General features: G+C 42.2%; 1 protein-coding gene across 2 annotated transcripts in view; it reads left to right on the top strand.

Annotated features, from left to right (window-relative positions):
- The window catches only part of clstn2a (calsyntenin 2a), a 164,022-nt gene that overhangs the window by 103,351 nt on the left and 36,665 nt on the right, over positions 1-24,006 (top strand). For both annotated transcript variants that reach the window (XM_028977218.1, XM_028977219.1), the window contains exons 5-8: positions 3,954-4,103; positions 8,800-8,985; positions 12,568-12,825; positions 14,942-15,063. In XM_028977218.1, the coding sequence (XP_028833051.1) occupies positions 3,954-4,103; positions 8,800-8,985; positions 12,568-12,825; positions 14,942-15,063 (716 nt within the window). The remainder of the gene's footprint in view (positions 1-3,953; positions 4,104-8,799; positions 8,986-12,567; positions 12,826-14,941; positions 15,064-24,006) is intronic.

Genomic DNA, 24,006 nt, shown 5'->3' on the forward strand with positions numbered 1-24,006 from the left:
GGTAAAACAAACATATTCATCAGGAATTCCAGTTCTCCAGGGTAGCTTGCACATGATCAGGCAGTTGGGATCCCAGTGCTGATAAAAATGAAGGTTTTTTGATCCACTGTGTATGGGTCTGGACAGCAGAATGCTTATATCTGAGGGTCTGCTGAACGCTTGCCCTGTCAGATTATTTCAGAATTACAGGCCATGTTTTTCCAGAACATGAACAAGCTCTTTGGTCCTTTAACATCAAGGGCTTCACCGCTTTTAAAATGTCAAAAACCCTGACATATTACCTTGTAATAATAGTAATGTCTGAGACATGGTAACTTTTGTGATTTCATCCTTTACATCTCAAGTTTCGTCAGCACTAAAAAGCCTCCTTTTCATCTGTATCCTGTGTCCTGACTTTGCCCTGTGATCCTGTTTTGCATAGTGAGATACACAGAATGTCTGATTTATTTCTAATGCGTTTCAATTTCCAGTAACATGATTTCCAGTAACACATTAAGCAATATATGTTTATTTTAACTCTCAAGACTTCCTAAGTTTATGTTTAGGATATTTCTTTTCAAGAATGTCTGTCCACTAGATGTACTGAAAACACATTGCTTGATGAAAAAGGAGCAAAGTTAGCACCCAATACATCTAAGGTGTACAAAGAAGAATAGGGAGATTGATTTGAAACACATAATGGGTTTTGCATCTTTTCTTGCATCTTTTTTGTGGTCAAAAACTGATTTACAGTAAAGTCTATCGCAATGGTGGCTTCATATAAAAGATCTTTATATAAAAGAAAGTGTCTATTGTTGCTGGAGATTCATTTTGCTTAAGGTGGTGAAATGTCAAACTGCATTCATCATGGCCACACTTAACAAAATGCAATATGCCTGTGTTTTAGTAGCTCAATTGTTCCCTGTTTAGGCTCAACTCGGCCAAAAATTGATTGTGATCCACACACTGGGAAGTGACAAATAAAGTTCATAAATTGTGTGTCACAGAGAGAGAAGCCCTTATTGATAAAAATCATTTTTATAATGGAGGAAGGGAAAAGAAAGAATAAAGGAAATGAGTGTTGTGAGGCATTGTTGCCCCCAGCCAAAAAAAACAAAAAACTAAAAGTATTTTATATGAATGTAAAAAGCAAAATCAAAGTGAGTGCGAGATCAAAGGAATCGCCCCTTTGCTAAAGGGAGAGGCTGTACACACATAGCTACACACACACAAAGCTACATTTACATTTACAGCATTTAGATGATACCTTTATCTAGAGCAACTTACAATCAGAAGTAGTACAATAGTAGTTTCATTGGCAGTTCCATTCGTGGGCATGATTAGTTCTATATCATGTTACCATATCATTAGCATATCACCGGCGGGATTACTGAAAATGTAAAAATGTTGCTGAATAGTTAATAATGTTTTCAACGCAACTTTATAAACTGCGAGAGAGAAATATATTGGAAACGACAACTAATATGGTAACATCTCTAACCACCAGGAGAAAGAAAGACTCGGAATGCATTCTGAAAAGAACAATTTGTAAAAGCAGGTTCAGTTGTATGAGAAAGGTACAGATTTTTGAAGGTTTCAGTGACAATGTGATATACCTGTAAAAGTACAATAATGCACTTTGTTTTCTGAAAGTGCTTATGATGTCCCTATTTGTTACTGTGATGGTAAACGTGATCCTCCTGATAATTTAAAAAGAACTTGTGAAAGTGAGTTATGCAGTGTGATAGTAATCTAGTGGGTAAGACACTCACCTATGAACTAGAAGACTCAGGTTCAAATCCCACAAACTACCACTGTCTCCAGGGGGACTGTTCTTGTAAGTCACTCTGGATAAGGGGCATCTGATAAATGTAAATTATTTTAATAAAAAAAATAATAAAATTGACCTCTTCTGCTCATTGTTGTCTCTAAGACAGCCTTGGTTGTGGGGGGCAGCTGGGGGTGGTAAATTGAAATATAACCAGAAGGTAAAAATAACCCTACTGGACGCCTGAGAGCCTGAACTCACTCTACCTGCCAAGATGAAACCTAGCAACTCTATTCATAGGTGTGCCATGCAACCGCAGTAAAAGAAAAATCCCAGTGAAACCATTGCTGAAGTTGATGGTTTATACTGGGTCTTAAAATTCTATGCACCCTGGATGGAAACACCAAATGAATGAAAAATAATGCCATAATATACAGCCCTGCTCTTTTCTGATGAAAAATTACCAAGCATCCTACTTTACCAGAGGACTTTACCAGGTATAAGCCACACAGAATTATTAGGCTACATTGCTGTTACTTGTATATGTTTGCTTATTATGAGGAGATAATGAGAAGAAAAACAATGAGCAAAATACAGAGAAAGGCCACTAGCCTTTCATTGTTGGAAAAAGTTAAACGTCCTAGAGCAGCCTTACTGAGCCCTTGGTCATCATTTATAAAACATTTTCACCAATCTGCCCCTACATGGAAGCTAATGTCCATATATTAAACATGGTCCTGGTGTAAAAACAGCATGCTCCTTAGAAGATCTCTAATGCATATGTACTCTGTTGTCTCTGTTCAGAATTAATGTTCTGTTGGAGGTCAAAGTCAATGTAAAATGAAGAGCCCAACAAGATCATATCAGATTTCAGCACTTTAAAGACACATAAAGTGGCAGAGGAGGCCTTTTATTTACTTCAAATAATCTCTCCTAATACCAAATCAATGTAGCCTCCTATCTCAGCTAGGACTCATCAGGATACTGGAATGACCTATTTTCATTTACATTTTTGGAATTTTTCACATGCCTTTATCCAGAACAATTTACAATCAGTAGTTACAGGGACAGTCTCCCTGGAGACCCTTAAAGTTAAGTGTCTTGCTCAGGGACACAATAGAAGAAAGTAGGATTTCAACCTGGGTCTTCTGGTTCATAGTTGAGTATGTTACACACTAGGCTACTACTGCCCCATTTCCCTGCTCCTTGCATCTAATGTCATTAATAAAATGTGCTTATAAATTGCAGTGAAAATGCAATGAAAATTATTATTTGACATGCACTACACTTTATTAATGCAATAGTTACTCTGAATAAATGCATGGAGAACAGAAATGATGGATGTGGTTTGGGAGATTACATTGATTTGGAACTGGAAGGAATCATAAAATGTAATCTTTATTATAAAGTATTATAGTGAAGTTGTCTGTGAATCTGATTCCTTGTCTGTTAAGGCATTGCATTGTCATCAAAGTGTTGAGAAATGGTTCTTTTTCATCACTTTTAATTGAGAGGAGAGTGATGATTGATAGCTCTCGTGCATACCGTTTGCATGGTTTTGACGCATGCCTGTAAATACATCACATTAGCAATCATCATTGAAGATTGCGTCCTGTGTAATGGTTCCTGATCTTGTTCATCCGTGTCTGATTAGATAAAGTTGCCCTGTTTGTGTCTGTTCATCGTCGGGTCATTGTTACATTTTAAGAGTAACTGGATGTCCTCCCTGTCCTGTTCATCAAGTATTAACCCTGTTTCATGATGCATATGCATCCTTCTTCATCGTTATGTCCAGCCATCATTCCAGATCGCCTGCCTCGCCATGCCAAATGAGCGCGACACACCAACGACTTTGAAGTCATTTGTTTTGAAGTAAAATGGACTCTAGATTATTTTTGTTAGTACTTCTTGATGGACATTGTCACACTGATGGGTTTTCTTTTTAGTGTGTGTAGTCTGTGTCACTAAATATATACACACTCTGCTATTTTTCCTTGTTCTGTATTCACCCTTGATGGAGGAGAACATACCCACAACAGTTTTGCAGTATTTTGTCTCTTTCTGTTGGATTTGCTCATTAGCCCTGTTCCTCAGCTAGGATGTACCAAACTAATTAGTGGAGTCATCTGGCTGAGTGTTAAAAACAAGGGGAAAAAAAGCCCTTCTACAGAATTCATGTTTCCGTGTGTCTCTTTTTGCCCCCCAGGCAACATCAGGAATACAGAAAGGCTAAGCTATGACAAGCAGCAGCACTACAAGATAATGGTGACCGCCTACGACTGCGGACAGAAGAGGGCAGCGGACAGCGTGCCGGTGCACATCGACGTCAAACCTGTCTGCAAGCCTGGCTGGCAAGGTGTGTATTTGGCTGTGCTCTTGTCTTTCATCCCCAAACTACCAGTGATGATAATTTCACTCAAGTTAGGGACTTGATTCATTTACTGGCTTCCTCCACAAAAATCCTTTGGGTTCGTTGTTTCATCTGCTGGAGGAACCTTTAGTGATCTTTTCAAGAGAGATCAATATCGCCTTTGTTCCTATGGGATCAGTCAGCCATTTAAAACTTCTCTCTCACAAGTTTTCTGGCTGGATGGTGGAGCCCACAGCTTGGTAACAGAGGAACAAAGGTTCTTCTTTTAGAACGATGAGTTAATCACATGAATTATCTGCAATTGTGTACACCAATGGTTCGAATGGATTGTTGCAAAATATTTGGAAACTCACACTGAGGTGAATTTGAGGATGATAAACATTGCAATAAAATTTTGTAAGATTTTGAATTAAGGTTTCTACCCACAGTCGGGTTTGGGTTAATGCCAAAAAAACTGGCCTGTGTGTGTGTGTTCACTATGTGATCGACTGAAATGTACCTGCCATACACCCAATTTCTGACACAGGCTCCAGCTCTCTTTTTGTACTACAAGTACATTACTCTATTAATAATTAAATCCAGCAATGTTAAGGAGATAACAAGATGTCTGCTGCATAAATCCTTCTCTTTGTGAAATGAAGGCTCCAACAGAACAATTGGCACAAAAACCACTGGTGGGAAGTAGAAGAGGACAGTCGGTGCAAAGAAAGATGAGTCTCACAGGCTCAAAAAAAGGGTCCAAAATGGGAAACTGCAACAAAGGCAGCAGATGACAATGCACGGTTCTGATATCACCAATTACCTGCCGACAATCCAGCATCGCAACTCTGTTTGCACAGCACTCCCATGGCCATGAAAAGTAGACTCAGTGGCTTTATTGCCTGGAGTGCAGCATTCACTGCGGAGTCTTCTAAAGGGCAGCTCCCTCTATGAGGGACCGAAATGTCACACTTGAGCATATTAGCTGTGGATCTGGTAATAGGCAACCCCTGGCAATACAAAAGTGTCACTTCTGTGGCTGCCTCTGCAGCACTGGAGTTCAGTGGCCATGGCCCGGCGCCGGACTGACTATAATTTTTTACTTCGCTGAGTTCATTTTGGCCAGGAGCGGCTAAATGCAAAGACGTAACACGTGCACTCATAAATAGCAGGGTGACTCTCACCTCCTCATTTCGTGTAATCACGGCTGTTTATGAGCAGTACATTTCAGCGAGGTGGAGCGTGAATATTTTGCTCAGGGCTGATGACTGGAAATGGCAGGCTGTGGCGCGTGCCAGAGGAAGCTGGGATTATGTGGCCGTGCTCGCCGGATGGGGCTGGACAGGAGAGGAAGTGGAAATATGAGTTGAGTGACGTGGGTGACAGCTCAGGGTGCAGTGAGAAATGGGAAGGGGCGGAGGAGACGGGTGAAGGGCTTTCGTTTCGTGCTGAAGCATGTAATCGCCGGCCTCTCGCCCTGTCTCTCCATGGTCAAATTCCATCTGTCAGTACTGATCTCTCCATCCGAGAGTGCCCGGCCCTGGCACTCATGCCATTCAAGGGCTCCTCCTATGGGTAATGTGAGTGACAGGGATGCTAGCACATGAAGCAACTGTCCTGATATGATGAGCTTCCCTCCTTTAAAAAGGTTCCTTCTGAACCAGTCTGACCGTATCTGCCTGTTACACCAGTTACAAGCTGTTTCCAATCAGCATTGCTGCTTTTTATGAACATATGTTTTGACTGCTACTGTTGTCTATTTCATGAAGTTTTTAACGTGCTGCCACAGCACGTTACAGAAGAAGCCATAAAGTCAGAAGAAGCCATAAAGTCTGCCCATGCATTACTAATAGCCTGATTGCAATGGTGAAGCACAGTGGTGAACTGATCAGCCCTGCTGCTGCACAAAAAGATGACAACGGTTCAAATCTGTGCTCAAACAGGATCTGGCTGTAACTTTACGGACTGTTAACGGGAAATAGTAAAATTTTCATACAGTTCTGGATAAAAAAAACAATTTCAAATGGCAGTCCTTACATATATATGCTGAATTTCAACACCAATACAACTGATGATTTGATGATCAACTCAGCCAAACAAGAAAAGGTTTCAGAACCATTGCATTGGACTTCTGTGCTGGATCGTCCTATGTTAGAGTGCTATTATTATATTATTACCCTGTTGAATTAGTTAAGTGTTATTGTAGCAATATTATTTACATTTACATTTACAGCATTTATCAGACGCCCTTATCCAGAGCGACTTACAATCAGTATTTACAGGGACAGTCACCCTGGAGCAACTTAAGGTTAAGTGTCTTGCTCAGGGACACAATGGTAGTAAGTGGGATTTGAACCTGGGTCTTCTGGTTCACAGGCCAGTGTCTTACCCACTAGGCTACTACCACCTTTGATCAGTACCTCACAAAAGGCAGCGTGGACATCCATGTGACCAGGAAAGACAAAGTGGACACAGTGGAAGAAAAAGTTTAGGGTATCTCCTCAGTTTAGTCCAGTGCGTTTCATTATAGATCAAGGACAATTGAGATGGTGTTCGTTATTATTTATCTTTATTTATACAGACAATCTCGGTATAAATCTCAAAAGACGTCTCATGCCTTTTTGATTACCCTTCTGACGGATTAGACCCTGCTGTGGTTCGAGCTGCCCTCCCACCCACAGTGCCACCATCTCAGTGCTGGATAAAAAACTGTTGTGCCTCACACGCCTCCTCCCAGCCCCCGCAACCACGCCGCCGGCTTCTCTCATAACATTGAGGCCATGCTGCCGACAGTAAACCTGCCCCAGTGGGCCCGTCCATCCAGCAGCGCTCCACCCACGCCTGCAAGGTCTGCACATGTGTCCTCCAGACCCATTCCCTGACAATTTTATAATAGGCAAACCAATAAAGAAGACAAACTTGTAATTAAGAATGACCTCAGAGAGCAGTGCATTGGATGGGAATATGCTAATTTATGAATTACACTGAAAATAATTATGATTTATCGACTTTTTATCTTTTTTTCTAGTTCCTCAGGTGTCATTTTTTTTTTGTGACGTTCACATGAAACACGCAACCCAACCGTTAAATCTGCTCAGTGCGAAGGGACCTGTTAGCCATCGTTTAGTGGTGTGCCTCTGACTCCCTCCCCAGTTTATCTGGTGTGAAATGGCTCACTGGGGGATTCGCAGAGATTTATATGCCTCATACACTCAGCGGGTGGAGGAGGACGGCCGATCTACTGCATTGTCTCTAAGCTTTATCCTGGGTAGGGCTGAGACATGCCGTTATGACAAGAGGTGCCGGGAATATATTCCTGACTTGGAGAGAAAGACAGAGAGAATTTCATTTACACAGCAGGAGACTAGAGTCTCCATTACAGTGGGTGGGAATGTGCTTCACGGATTTATTTTTTTCTTATAAATCACACTTCCACAACAAACCCTGTAACACCAGCGGCAGAAGCCCTGAGAGGCTGTGGATTTGCTTTCAGTCTGTTTTCTTGTGCCATTATCATGCCATAACGAAGCATAGTTTTTGAAGGATAGCATAATTTTCCTTGTTGTACAGACATACAGAAGGATGCATTCAAATGTACTGATTACAGCCAGTTTTAGTTTCTAACTTGAAATGCTTTAGACTGTTCTTTCATGAATTTATCACAATAATTGGTTTCTTTTTTCTTTTCCAAATGGATTTGTGCCTGAAAACCTGGCAGAATGTAAATCGGAATACATCCTGTGGCCTATTCTTTTGTCACCATAAGACTCTCCATGAAATGTTTTCTGTGTTTGAACAAGCTAAGTGGAGAGGCGGCTTTCAATTATTATGGTCGCAGATTATGGAACTCAGTATTCTAATGTTTGTTAGGCAGTTGCTCTGTGGCTGTTTGTGAACGATAGATCAAAATATATTCAGTCACTTTATTATTGGAGGGATGGACACCATATTTTCAAGATTTTGTCTGTGGTTAAAAAAAGGTTTTCCTGAGATGCAGGGTAACAAAAAATTCCTCACCAATGTTCTTGTTTGCATCTCAGATTTTCATCAATTTGCCATACATGGTCCCTTTTATCAATTTACATGGTAACTTGTTTTGGTTCTCCACTCATTTATTCAGATTTTTCTTTTATTGTTTGCCTGCCTGCATATATATATATGCGTGTGTGTGTGTGTGTGTGTGTAAATTTCATAGCAACCCATGAAAATGGGTGGGCAGTAGTGGCCTAGCAGTTCAGGAAGTGGTCCCGAAATCAAAAGGTTGCCGGTTCAAATCCCGACCCGCCAAGGTGCCACTGAGGTGCCACTGAGCAAAGCACCGTCCCCACACACTGCTCCCCTGGCGCCTGTCATTGCTGCTCACTGCTCACTCAGGGTGATGGGTTAAAAACCGAGAAGTAATATCTTTCAGGATTAATAAAGTAAAAAATAAATAAATAAATAAATAAATATGTTAACCTATGTTGAGCTCCAAAAACCTTTTATTCTTCTCAGTGGGTTTCTGGAAAAAGACATTTTCCAACTACACTGTTGTACTGGGTTGATCATCTCAGTAACCATATGATGTCCCACAGCGCAACACATTTTGCTTCAACCTATTTTTGTACACAGCAGGAATTTTCAAGTGAAGAATATCCAGGTCGCTCACATTACGGGTCCCCTAAGTTGAAATAATCAAAGTGTTTTTTCATTTTTCTCCTAGGCTGGAACAAGCGTGTGGATTATGAACCTGGAACAGGCAGCAAGCAGCTTTTTCCCAAGATGCATTTGGAGACGTGTGGCGGCCCTCTGTCTTCAGTAAGAGTGATGGTGGAACTGCAGACCAGCCACATTGGCAAGGGCTGTGACCGAGAAACGTACTCTGAAAAATCCTTGCAGAAACTTTGTGGTGAGTCCATGCCCTACACACTCTGAACAAAGATATGGTCCAAAGTGTCAATAATGCTAATAACTCTATTAACTGACACTTTCACATGGTTATAACATGATATTCATGGTAATAACTTGCCCTTAAACCAGTGCTTGAATCACTTCAAGAAAACATCCACAAAATGTCTCCCAACAGGATTTTCCCTGTGGACTATCCTGTGGAATATTACCTGATGTAGTATTATAATGCAACATAAATGGAGCCTATGGTCAACACCAGATCATCCCCAGCTGCTGTGGCCACATATCCTAGTGTGGAGGTGCTGCATTTCTCTGCCTTCTCTCCTAACCTTGACCCCACAGAGCACCTTACGGATGCCATAAATCCCCTGAGATTTACATTTAAGGCATTTGACAGACGCCCTTATCCAGAGCGACTTACAACGTGCTTTCAAGTTTCCATCGATGAAGTGATCAGTTCTGGTTCATTAGGACCCCCAACGATGAATACAATCTTTTTATTCACTCTTGTTGTAGTTTCTATACATAAGTCAGGCAATAAGAAGGTTACAAGTTAATCTAAATATTCTCTGAAGAGGAAGGTCTTGAGCTGTCGTTTGAAAATACTCAGTGACTGAGCTGTTCTGACTTCGAGGGGAAGTTCATTCCACCACCAAGGGGCCAAGACAGAGAAGAGTCTAGATGAATGTCTTCCTTGTACCTTTAGCGATGGAGGAACCAGGCGAGCAGCACTGGAGGCTTGGAGTATACGAGGTGCAGTGCGAGGTGTAATAAGGGCTGTGAGGTAGGATGGTGCTACTCCATGTTTGGCTTTGTAGGCCAGCATCAGTATTTTGAACCTGATGCGTGCAGCTACTGGGAGCCAGTGGAGGGAACGTAGCAGAGGGGTGGTATGGGAGTATTTGGGATGGTTAAAGATCAGTCGTGCTGCTGCATTTTGTATGAGTTGTAGAGGTCAGATGGTACATAGAGATAGACCAGCTATGTACCTCATTTGAGGACTTTTTGGTTTCATGAGGTGCGCAGTCCATTAGTGCGCATGCTTAGGTGCAGGTGTGTGCATGCGAGTGCTGCAGCAGCAGGCCACTGTGGGCATCACAGGACCCCCCTCAAAGGGCACCACTCCGGGGGTGACAAGAACAGTCAGGCAGTGGGGCCGGCGGCGGCAAACAGAAGAGCCCCGTGTTTAACTTCCTTGGTTCCTCTCCTCCTGCCCCCGAGGCACTGGCAGAGCTCCACACTGGCGGACCAACACTCCGGCTGCAGCCCTCGTTGGCTCAGGAATAGAAACGAGCTGAGCACTCTGGCAACGCCCTCTTTAGCCCCAAGTAGTCATGACAACCAGTATTATTGTTTTTGCTCTTCAGGTAAAGCAGTCATGAACACTGGTGATAATGCTGCATTGTAGTGCCAGTGAAGGAAAGCACCCGCAATCATTTTGGCTTATCAATAGAACTGTTGCACGCAGTTATAACTGCTAAAGTACTTTCTAAATATACTTTCTCATTATTCTGTGTGCATGAGTAAAACCAATTAAACCAGGTTAATGTTGCTTAAATACTAACGCACGGTGCATTCAGTTTCAGATAATATAAATAGAACTTCTTATGCTTGAATGGCATTATGCTCCATGGTTGAATCGTGCCAGAAAAGGGTCACTAAAAGGGAGATGAGGTGACGTCAGTGCCGTTTTATTTCCTGTGTAAATCATTGTTATGTGAAGCAAATGAACCTGGAATGAACTGAGCTCAGATGGCGGTAGGCCGGCATTAAGTGTGTTGATTTTCCCATGCCTTTCATATTTCTCCGTCTTTATTTTCCCCTGGCGAGCAACTGGGATGTCTGAGAGAGTAGACGCTAAATATGCAATATGCAGCAATAACGCTTTATTGGTTGAGCACAGGCCGAGTCCTTAAGTGTTTGAGTTATGGCTTTCTAAGCTGTCTTGATACACTCATCTATATTCAGAGGGCCTTTTTCCAAATTCTTCCGCAAGCCAGAGGCTCCTCAAAGTTCCGTAATTGTTATCTAATATGCAGTAAAACAAATTACATATATTTCAGTTTTTCTGGAGCAACGTCAATTTGGAGAAACAAACACACAAAACACGGAGAAACTCCAGCAGCACCAATCTTTGTTTAAAGAGCCTCTGCCTGTTATTTCAGGTCCACTTAACGCAAATTTCAGCAGGTTCCCTCTAGGAAAAACGATTGAAAGAAAAAAAAAAAAAAAAAAACGCACCAACATGGATTATGATGCGATGAAGACTTCATGCTTTACTTCAGTTTTCAGTGATTCATGTATTGATACCTTCCATTCATTAAGTCCCGGTTGAGTCCTGTTTTATCAGCATGTGGTGAAACATGTTGCTCTCAGGCATCAGAGAAGTGAAAGGGCTCTGTAAGAGGCCATGTGATTTTGTGGGTTAATTGATTGGTAGCCAGGTTCACTGACCTGTAGGCCTAATTCTTGGTCAGTACAGAGCTTTGATGAAAACAAAAAGAAAAGAGAAGCTGCACCACTGAGGGTAAAACAGAACCAAATTGGGTCTATGAGAGGAACACTGACCCCTCACCAGACCACTCTGATCAGACCAGATGCATTGAATACATCTTGCATACAGTGAAAGCGCTGGTCTCATTATTCTTTCCTGGCTGGCCGAGCGAGACGGGGACACTGGTGCCCCGACAAGAGGGGAGCTCATCACTCATACTGTCCCTCTGCTTTTTCCCAGCTGTCACCTACCAGCTCAGAGAAGATTCAATATCCTCTTAGATAAAAAGGGGACCAGAGAGAGAATGGAGAGCATGATCTATGGATGAATTTGCCAGTTCCTTTTTGTCCCGTGCTTAGAGAATGTTAACATTAACCACCAACAGCAGCTGTTAAGAGAAGGATCACATATGAAATTAATGTCTTTTGGAGAGCGATTGTTTTTCTCACAGCACACGGTCCACACAACAAAATGTAACATTTAACCCATCACCTTTGGTGAGTGATGCAGCCATGAAAGGCGCCCGGGCTGCTGATGTCTCTTGGAAGGGGATTCTCAAAACAAAGAAATGTCCAGACACTCATGGGATCAAACTGTTAAAAGGCCTTTACTTAATAGGGCTTAAGAATTAAAAGACACAAATGTGTTTTGGTTCGACAGCCTTCATAAGGGTGTGCAACAATGTACAGTCACACAGATTGAGCATTAATTGGCACATGATTGTGCACTTGATGGAAGGCTGCTATTTGTCTTCTTTATGACACATTCTGATGAAGGAGCTAGAACCGATACCTGTTGACATTTTGTTAAATCCTTTAACCCCATTAAATAAAGGCCTTTTAACAGTTTTAATTAGTTCATGTTTTTAGTTTTCATGTTTTTAGTTTTCATGTTTTTATGTTATGCCTCTTTTGTCTCAATGTCAGGTTTTATTTAGTGGGTCTGATATATACAGTATTATCCACAATAATTATTATCTTTTTTCCTGACACCACTCAGGGTTTTTTGCATTACTTAAGGAATTTTTGGATATTTAGCATTTACCCAAGTGGAGTTTCATCCCCCAACGCTCTCATTGGTTTTTAGGGGCTGCTTCAGGCAGCACAGACCTACTTCCCGCCCCCAGTGTTGCCACCAATTGGACGGCATCCCTACTGACAGACAGTGGACGAGACAGCGACCTCATCTTCCGCTTCGATGGCCGACAGGCGGCTAATGTGCCAGACCGGGTGGTACCCCAGAACCTTACGGACCAGTTTACCATCGCCACGTGGATGAAGCATGGACCCAGCCCCGGCCTGAGAGCCGAGAAGGAGACGTTGCTGTGCAACTCTGATAAGACTGGTAAGAGGAGGCCTACATGGTTATTTCTAATTTTGAGAGAATCTTGCAGTTACCACTAAATTACATGTTTTGGTTGTTGGGGAGGTTAAGAGGTTGTGCCTTAAGTAAAGTGCTAAAACTCAAAGCCAAACCCCAATAAAAAACACCTCCTTGGCTCCAAAACTTGATTAGTTTAACAATGAAAATGTTTAAATACCAATGGAGCAGGAGTTTAGGGTGATGTTTGCTGACACATGACTATCTGGATAAAAAAAATGATTATAGGATAGGATTTACGTTTTGTACAACACAAAATGTCTCACCACAAAAATAAATGAACACAAACAAGAAAGACATATAGCAATTTGATTCCAAAAACAATAGAATGTCAGATATAGGCAAACTATAGACCCATGGAATGCAAAATGTTGAGTTACTGCAAAATGTGTTTTTTAATTCAGGGGCTGGATCCTTTAGGGACTTGTTAAATGAGATGACCTGGCCCATGGATGACTTACATTTACATTTACATTTACAGCATTTATCAGACGCCCTTATCCAGAGCGACTTACAATCAGTATTTACAGGGACAATCTCCCTGGAGCAACTTAGGGTTATGCGTCTTGCTCAGGGACACAATGGTAGTAAGTAGGATTTGAACCTGGGACTTCTGGTTCGTAGACGAGTGTGTTATCCACTAGCCTGTTTACATCACCAGCTATCACCAAAATGCATATTATCCAAGGATATTTTGGTTTTTGAATGATCCAACAAGGATACACTTACACTTGGTCAGGGTGGTAGTAGTCTAGTGGCTAACACACTCGCCTATGAACCAGAAGACCCGGGTTCGAATCCCACTTACTACCATTGTGTCCCTGAGCAAGACACTTAACCCTAAGTTGCTCCAGGGAGACTGTCCCTGTAAATACTGGTTGTAAGTTGCTCTGGATAAGGGCGTCTGATAAATGCTGTAAATGTAAACTTAGAGGCTGATATTGTTCTTCAAATACTGCCTTAAACACCAAACTCGCAAAGTTTGGCAAAACCAAGATCTGAACTAAAGCTAAATACACAGAAAATACACAACGCCGAAAATGACCAAATGGTGTAGTTACACAAAGATTCATATATCAAGTTTTCAAAATGATACAAATCATTTTATGAGGAAAGTCCCCTTGAAATGAAAGTAGATCTTTATTAGAGCACACACTCTATGTTTCTTCTGAACATTTGGACTGCAATAAAAAGCCTTAATTTAAGCAAAAGGTTTGCCAGCAGGAGAAGTTTTTTTCCTTTACTCCACAAGGACAAATCTCTACTTAGCCGTGTATTTGTTATGCAGTGGCGTGCAGAGTTTTTTTTTTTTTCAACTTTTGATTGGCTGGTCCCCCCTGTGGTCATGGTGCTGGACTCATGAAGGGTCCTGAAGGGAATGCTAGCTGCCTGGCAGGTTGGTATTGAACGCATTGATTAGTGGCGTCAAGTTGAGTGAACGTGAGACTTAATCAATTTCGACACCATGGGGAAAAAAAGACAAAACACAGCACCTCGTAAACACCAAGGCAACCCCAGTCTTAGAAAAAAGAAAAACCGTTGCCATTAAAAAGCATGTGGGTCACACTAATGTGATCAATCAACTCATCAACTCAAGTGACTGCTCACAACTAAGGGGCTAAAGGCATACTGAGTGACACCCAACAAGCCACCCCAAGTACGGGCACACCAGTAATTCAAAGTGGCATGTGCCAATATCACTTAGTGGTGGGTAATGCATGTAATGATAAGGCCCAATTTCAATAAGCACTCAGAAGGGGAACATTGCCAGGGTTTAGAGATGTTAATTCAGCCAATTAATTTACCCATGGCTGAATGTATAAAGGTTTGCGCAAGATGACAAATTAGCAAGAGTAAATACTTGAGGATGATTTCATGTTGACAAATTAGGGGGATTTAGTCCATTTTGAAGTAATGCTGATTTACATTGATGCTATAATAGTCTCTCTGGTCCAGATTTAATGATTTTAGCATGAGTTAAAAGCCTTAGTGTAGGAAACCAACTCCAGAGATTACCGTTGGGAAATCAGATGTTATACAAATGAGAAATGTTGTTCAAATGACCTCCTGCTCTGTGCAGAGATGAATCGGCACCACTACTCCCTGTACGTCCACAACTGCCGTCTGGTCTTCCTGCTCCGAAGGGACTTCACACAGATGGATACTTTCAGACCAGCAGAGTTCCACTGGAAGCTGGATCAGGTGAGTAGGGCCTGTGGTTGTCTTGAGTCTTGAGTAAATAGCAAGAGAACATACACTGGTGAGGTGCAAATATGTAAAAAAAAATAGAAAATGTTGAACACACTACCAATAAAATTCTGAGAAACACATTGTCAAAGAATCATCACTAGAATCCTGTAATGGTAGAATGGTAAATCAGTGGCCCGATTCAAAATTGCCCACAATGGTGTACACTTGCCAGACCTAAACCTCTAACTGATAATCAACCAGCAATGCTGTACAAATGTACTGTTATTTATGGTATTGCACTACTTGTGAATATTGTCAGCTTTCTTTTCAAATTTTCAGAATCCAATTGAGTTGGACTTGTTCAGTCCATTTGTCCTTTTAGTCTGTAGTTGAAGTCAAATTTGTTGCTTAGATGACCTATGATAATGAGCTGGTGGATGATTGGATGGATTTTGACATACCAAATATTTGCATATAAATTAAAATGAGATAAGATGCAGATGAAAACTAACAGGGCTACCAACTTTGACACAACTAACAGAATCTTACTTAACCGACTGCATTGACTTGGGTTATCTTCGTTTCAGTATTACCAACACAGATTCCTCTCATTGTTGATTCTCTGAAAACCTTTGTGGCTGCGTATGGAAAGTGTAGAGAAGTTCAGAGCAGTGTTGCCAGATTGGCTGGTTTTGACCACCACGTTTGGGCTGGTTTCAGAACAGTTCTATGTTTCTATAAACATATGCACCTACATGATTTTAAGATACTAGTGTCTCAGATCAAACAGCTCACTCCAGGCAAATGATCACTTAAAAACTGAACACTGATAACCATTGTCCTTAGCCAATGTTCACTCAAAATTTGCACTTTTTGGAAAGTAAAATAGCATTCCATGCTTCTTAAGATTGAATATCCTTGTTCTCAGCTGCTTCTCTGATTACCACCGTTATGTTTTACAACCTTGTTTAAACCTTCTCCTCTTCATAATGGCTTTTTAGAAACGGTATTTTGAACATCCGGTTCATTAACGTTCTCAGCCCAGTGTGCTGAGACTGTTCAGGCGAATAATCAAAAGTGCTCTGGGCCCAGCGGTGCTGGAGGAACCTTGTGAGCTGGCATGTAAAGTCACAGGGCCAATTTGCTTTCACTTGTACTGTCTGAAGTATAACAAGTTTGTGTGTGTGTGTGAGTGTTTCTTTTTAAACAAAGGGAATAATGTCTGGACTGTGTTGGGCCGCGTCGTTGTGTGATAGGCTGGCTGTCTGCGATCATGTCTCTCATCTCTAGCTGGGTGAAAACTGTGGGGTTCGCTTCAGATGCCAGTAATCAGTATAAAGGACTCTTCACTGCGCTGCCCTCATACAGTGCAAGTAATGATAGCTTCCCTCCCGTCTCGCCTCCCTTTTGGACAGAGCTTACACACACATACACAGCTGGTTGGTGTAGGCACACATTTTGACAACCATAAGCACACACTCATCCACACACACTCTAGCATGTTTTGGACAAACACCGAATGGTAAACCCACACAACATGTGATACTATAAAGAGATGTCACTGCTACACACACACACACACACACACACACAAGTACTTTGCATTGATTTTTCTTTTCAGCCATTCACTTCAGTGCACCAAATGACTGACAGATTGATTTCTATAATGTCCCAGAGATGCACAGGTAAAGCAGAGCAAATTGGAATTGTCCAAACAGCCTCGTCTCTGTTTTATTTGCAGGTAGAGTCCAGAAATGGAGGCAGATTAGTCATTAGCTTCTAAGAGCCTTGGGGAAGAACAGACACAAATGACTCAAATAACTCTTTCGTCCTTCCGCGTTGCCAAAAATATGGGATCGCTGGTTCGGCGCTCTGTACCAATCATTAACCCGAACTCATTAAGTAGGCCACTTATTCGCTCAAATGGACAAATTACTGGATCAGCCAGTGTTGGTCCTGGTCCAAGTGTGGGTAACTCTTGTCTTTTTCCACTTGTGCGGAAAAGAGATGCTTCAAATCAGTGAATGAAAGCTGATATCTGAGATGACTGTTTCTTTAGTTCAATCTGTACAATTGTGGAAGTTCTGGCCACAGAACAAATGCAATACCAGATGAATGGTATTTAATGTTACTGTTAAAAATGAAAATAAAAGAATAAAAAAAACAGATCCCCATGCCTCTGTGTATAATAAAGTACCAATATGGATGATTTATGTAACATTAACTTTCCTTACCTTTTCTGTATTATATAAATGACTGAAGCGCAGTGAGAAATAACCAACTTAGCTTCAAAGAAGAAAGGAGTTATACTTCCATTGTATTGTACAAGTGAATAAGACTTTAAGAGATTTGGCTTGTTGACGTGCAACCATGTCAGTTGCCTGTAATTTTTATTTTTTTATTTTTGTGCTTGTGTGTGTGTTCTTATTTGCAGGTGGTAAACAGAATATTGTTTCCTTGATCTTTGGGTACACAGCTGAGCTGTGTCTCTGCACATGTGAGGGATCCATGTTCATTTCATCTCCTCATGGCTTTGCTGCAGCTTCTTTGACAGTGATTGATGCCAAAGCGTTAGCTTATCCTCAGAAGCGCAGAGGAGAGCGTTGTTTATTTTTATTTATTTATTTCTTGGTCATTTCTTTATGACTAATACAATAACCAGACCAGGGCCCAGCTGTAGATTATACAACACAGCACTAATGTAAACCGCTCAAGATGACCTTTCCTAGGTGCTGATAGGACTACCCATAAAAATACACACTCAGTGACAGGCGCACATCGCCGGGAGAACTTCGGCGCCTGCCGTGTGTCACACACCATGACAAGTCTGTCACCGACTGAAGGACCCAGCTTCAGTGTAAATGCCATCAATGCAATCACCCAATGCCAGCCAGTCTCACCTCTTGGGGGAGGAGCCACAGCAGGGGTCTCCGATTGGAGCCACAGCGGCAATTTTTCCTACGGCCCAGTAGCTTGAAGGTGTCGGTTCGTCGTTTCCCATTAAAAGGTTGACATTCAGCCAACAAAATGACTTTGGCGATGGCGGCATGATGGGTGGGCGTGACATCGGCTGTTGTGACCGCTGGTCGTCTTGTCCTCACTGTGGCCCCTTCTTCTTCCTGAGGCCCATCAGCCCTCTGAAAGGCCAGTCTGCGGCTTCTGCTGCAACTCCATTTAGCCCTATTGATTTTGCAATCTTCCTCACTGCTCCATCGTTTTTTTTTTTTCTTTTTTCTTGCAAAGAGAGTGTTGGAAGGGGGTGGGGGGCTGCTGGCGAGAGGGAAAGGTTGCTGTTTTGTGCTTCGTTTCCTGCATCAATAGCACCAAACTGATTGAGGGGCCACTTTTCAGTGTTCTCCCGTCCCTAGTTAATGGACTTAGTGATGGATCACTCACACGTAAGTGACGATTATTCAATCCACGTGCACTAAAGAGAGAGGCTATTGGCAGCGGCCACACCTTCCGCTTTTCCCAGAACACACATGCACGCTCGCATGCAACAACACCCCGCAACCCACATCACTCCACCCCACAAGGGTGCTGGTACAATCTCAGCAGGTGCCCAATAGCAGAGTGCCACCTCCATCTTATTAAAGTAATGAATAAAGCTCACGCTGGGGCATTGATTTGGACCTGAACAAATGATACATCATGTATTCACCAAGGAACTTGCTCCCAGGAAAATCCATGTGCAGACAGGCCAAGATGCGACAAGATGATGATGATCCATTAATGAACTCGTTTCTGCCATTCAATAGCCAAAGATAGTTTTTATTCACAGCTATCAAGGCTCTTGGGTTTTGTTCTACTGATTGAGGGGAGGTTGGTTTGGTAGTTGGGCTTGTCCATGTCACAGCGACGTTCCTTAGACAGACAAGAGGGGGTGAGGCGTGGGCCAATCCAATCGTTTATTGTCCCCTCGGCTCGATTGGTGACCCCAGCAGCAGCGGAAGAAAATTACACTCGGCGCTGTCGATGTGCCATCCATTGTATGCTTATCCACTTCCAATTACATGCAGTGTGTGCTATGGCTTCCTAGGATGACCTCTTCCATACAGTGTTTTGTTTGGGATTAGATGGATTTCGCTAAGTGCCTCCTCGCCTGGAGGTTTAATGACTGCAAATGTGGCTGTGGACTTAAAATGAGCTTCCCTGGAGTCAGGTAGAACCGGCGAGAGACATGAAAAAAGGGGGGAAATGGAGCCGTAGATAATGAATATGTCTGTGAAGTGCTCTTTGGTTCACTACAATTACAAATAAATGTTGCCCGCTTTTTTCAACAAAAATTGCACGAGACGGTTCAAAATGATAGGACTGGTCGTATATATTTACTCTGTGCAGACAATAAAACAGTCATGTACATGGTACTCCTTTTGTACAATGATGGTAATAGCAAATTCTACTTTTACATTCACCAGTTGTACAAATGAGAAATATAAAACTAAAACAAAGATATTAAATATACACTATCCTTAATATATAAATGCAAATGTTTTTTTTCCATGAATATTATTGTACTTTTTTGATAGAAAGAAAAAAGTTTGGATTGCCCTGATTCACAAACACACAGATGGAATATTTATAATGCCATGCATTACATTATATATAATTACATTTACATTCACAGAATTTAGCAGACGCCCTTATCCAAAATGACTTACAATTTGTATCTACAAGGACAGTACCCATGGAGACATTCAGGCTCAAGTGCACAATGGTAGTAAGGGATTGAACCTGGGACTTCAGGTTCATTGGCAAGTGTGTTACTCGCTACTAACACCCCTCCATCATGACTAGTGTTTGAAGGAAGAGACACAAACAAGAAAGGACTGCTTGCTAGGTGTCTGCATCTTGAAGATGAGAAACCAACAATCAAAATTTTTCCCGAACCCAGATGTCCTTTAATTTTTTGTCCATTTTTTTTATTGTCCATGTAATTTGTTGATTACTGATTTATAATAAGCTGAGAGACATTTTTTAAATGTATTTTTTGTGAAATAAGTTGTGAATCCCCTGGGAGAATTGGTTCATTCTTGCTCCCTGCGCCATAATCAAGGCTGGTCTCTGATGTTCCTAAAGGCTGCTTAGTGCATTGAAATAATCATGAAGTCTGCATTATTCATCCCTACTAGTCTGTTTCCGATAGGAGAGAACAAATTCTTCCCTCCATCACTGTATTCTCCCACCGTTGGCTTTTTTGTACAGCCTGAGCCCTTTGAGAGTTTTATCAAGTAACACACACAGACACACACCTGCTTCTTGTCCCTGACTCTCATTTTGTTCTATATATAGATGCTGAGGGAAAAATGATATTCGACTTTTTTATGAGCTTTTCATAATTTTTTTATATCCCTTCCTGGTGTTTCAGTTAGGCTGATGGCATTCATATTTTGTCCAGACCTACCAAAGTCATAAACGTACCTCATTAACACTTGCTCACTGTGTTATATTCAGGGGAATGGAAGCGAAAAACGAGGGCATATGTAATGCGCTTATATCTGAATAAGTACAGTTCATCATGGCACGTTTCCATTTTTTCTGCCCCTTTCTCCATCCCTGAGTGCTTTTATGAGGTGGAATGATGACTGACTGTTCCATCAGCAACCTCTGCTGAAGCGCTTGGCTGGACCTGGAGATGCATCACTCTTGTGCCCCATAGAGCTGATTTCAAAATCTCTCCTGTCCCACTAGCCCTTGGCTTGTAATGGATTTGCATCAATAATGCAGGAATGTTAGGCAGGGTCGTGCTGAGGCTGGGAATGTGTGTGTGTGAGCTGGAGAGTAAAAGAGAGTATGTAAAACCTAGTGAGATAGTTCATTAGCTGCTATAGTCTGTGTGTATGTACTTGAATGGCTGTTTCAAGGCACGTTGACAACTTCTTAGGTAGTATCATGTGCATAAAATAAGGAATAAACAAACAAAAAAAACTCTTGAAACAAGCCTCTGTGGAATGCGAGAGATATTACTAAGGGCATATGAGACCTTGTTTGTCATGGTTGAATAGATTAATTGATGTATTTGTATGTTTTGGCAAGAGACTTTTTGCAGCGTTTTTTTTTTTTTTGCAGAGAAATCAATATTTCAGTTGCTCAGTGTGTATTTCTGTTCTGTGATGAACTGCCCCAAGAACATAATTGAATGAGTTTTCTTCCCTGGAAACACTTTGCACAGCTTGCAGTAGTTTGCAGATGCTCCCTTATTAGGCAGCACTAGCAAAGACACAAACTGTGCTCCCCCTTAATCGCTTTCTAATTAAAAATTATAAAGTGCAATTATCTGCAGATTAATGGTTCTAGTGTTCTATTGTAAGCACACAGTCAGCAGTTCTTAGGACCCCCTTTCAGCTTTGGGGCACTAAGCAATTGCTTGCTTTGCCTGCCTGTGTGTGTGTGTGTGTGTGTGTGTGTGTTTGTAGTTACATGGTGATAGTAACACATTTTTAAAGCATTTGCCCACACAAAGGAATTAAAGCACGCATGTGTGTGTGCGTGTGTATTCCATGAATGGGTTTGTGAGATGCACAACCTCCACATTTTCAGACGGATCTGCCCAGTCAGTGTATTCACACCATCCACCGCCAGCGTTGTGCATCTCAACACAGCTGCAGAGCGGCGGCTCATTGCCTGTTTCCTATAAGCAGGGAGGGAATACATGTATCCAGACATCCGTTTATTTATATGAGAAAATACAGAAATATTTTTCCAGCAAGACAACTGTCTCACTGTCTGTCACTCCATCTGCCCACCCATCAGGGGTTTTTGTTTGGGATCCCTTTGATATGAATTCTATATCATTCATTATATCATTGGCAGAAGTGATAGTGATGATAATTAGTTTTAGGCTTTTTTTGGTGCAGCGTGCCTGTATTTTTATGAGGCATGAAAAGACAGAATAGGAGCTGAGAAGCAGTGTGTGCTTCACTTCACTTAATCACTCAGTCCTGTTCTGCTGACTCCCAGTGCTATAGACTGTTCTCTTTCGTTTGCAAAATGAAGGAATAATTACAGGAAAAAAGTATAGAAAATTCCTGTATGAAATGGCCGCTCTCTTGTCATGGACTCTCTTGTCACCCTGGGGACTCTGGCACTCTGATCTGTACGCCTGGCCTGCCCTCCTCCACACACAGACAAACAAATCAGAGGCTTTTTGGGACCTCCTCTGGAGGCGAGGTCAGGACAGTAGGAGTCAGGACCCTCTCACCACCAGATGGCACTGCTTTCCTCACTGGCGACACCGTAAGACGGTGTCTTGATGCTGGTGTGGGAGGCTGGTGGCTGACAGGACCAGTTGTCAGGATCTGCAGGGGCCTGGCCGTGGAGCTGCATAGGCTGGTGGGTGTGGATGAGAGGATGGTTGCACCCACTGCCAGCTTCACAGACATGCCCAAAGATGGTGGAGGGTGTTTGCGGGGAGCAGGAACAGGTGACTGCTGGGAAGGGTGGTTCACATTTTCTGCAGCGGGACAGGGCACCGTTGCTGCGCTGCAGTCCTGCTGGGGGACGTCCAGACGGAGGTGTCGTTTGTCTGTGACCGGAGCTGGACAGACATGTTCCCCACGGGGCAGGCTCGGCAGCATGGTCGCTGGTAAGCGACTACCTATCCTCCCAGCTTACCCCTGTGTCGTCGTTTTCCTCCGTCTCACCATCTCCTCCGCTTTGCCTTGCTTTTTCACTTGATAGGGAGGCTGCATTCTGTCATGTTTAACAGGACCCTAATCATGGACTCCTAATCTGCGGCAACTGTCCATGATTAGAGCCCTGTGTTCAGGGTGATTGGTGCTGGCTGAGAGCCCAGCAGCACCTAGCCGTGATACATACACAAACAAAGCATTTTCTTTTCTCTCTTTTTAATTCACAAACACTCAGGCTGGCTGGAGCATCCTCTCCCTGATGTTTGACTTTTTATGAGTGTTTTTAAGAGTAGAAAATGTGTAATAATATAATTGTTTATTGTTTATATCACACACCCACAAATGCACACATACACATACTAACTCATCTATTAAAAATAATTTGCTAAACCTCCCATCACCCCTGGACAGATTCATTTGCACCAGGTTGGCTCCAAATTGGGAAAGGTCTGGGTTTTTTTTCCCTTGACTTTTGTCCCTGTGGGCCACAGTGTAATTCCTGTCCTAATTACTCACTTTGTCACACTGTAATTTATAGTCACCTTCAAGAGTTCCATGGGCATGGCGCCCATACCACTGGCACAAGTCTCCCTTCCTCCTTTCCCCATAGCCCCTCCATTTTCTAGTTTTAGTTTTTTTACTTGTCCATAGAAAATGCACACAACAGGAACATTCGACAAATGTTGGATTGGATCCTGGCTGTAAAATCCCATTTTTCTCCATTTATCACTTCATCAGTGTTTCAGATACACAGCATAGCCAATGGTGTTGTGGTTAATTAGATTAATTAGATTCTACATGGACATTTTTAATAGACCTTTAGCTTTAGATATTTGGAGGATTTGTCAGTAAGGAACTTCTGCAATGACCAGCCACACTGAGTTCATGCTGTTTCCTGGTTTATCTCTTCCATACTGATTTCCACATTCAGCTTCTGCTTCGAGCACCCATACCAACCCTTTCAGATGTAATTATGCATATTTAATCAGTTCAAATGACCATCAAACCCCTGTGTGGCAAAGGAAAAAACAGAGAGCGATGGTTGTATTTTTCTCCCATCCATCTGCAGCCACTCACGATGCCCAGATAATCTCATGCTTCAGTGCACGTACCCCAACCAGCATCCAACACACACACACTGCTTATCAGGGAGATTGGTGCAAGAGCCCTTGTCATCTCCATCTCCTCCTTCAATTTCACCCCATCCCCCCTAAACTCCCACCTCCTGTGCTGGGAGCTCATCAGAGACTTTCACCAACGCAGATCCTCAAACTGATGCTTAGGCAGCGAGGGCCACGTGTTCTTTACTCCCCCTCCCATCCCT

The sequence above is a fragment of the Denticeps clupeoides genome, chromosome 4 (genome assembly GCF_900700375.1).
Source record: "Denticeps clupeoides chromosome 4, fDenClu1.1, whole genome shotgun sequence".
Lineage (NCBI taxonomy): Eukaryota > Metazoa > Chordata > Actinopteri > Clupeiformes > Denticipitidae > Denticeps > Denticeps clupeoides.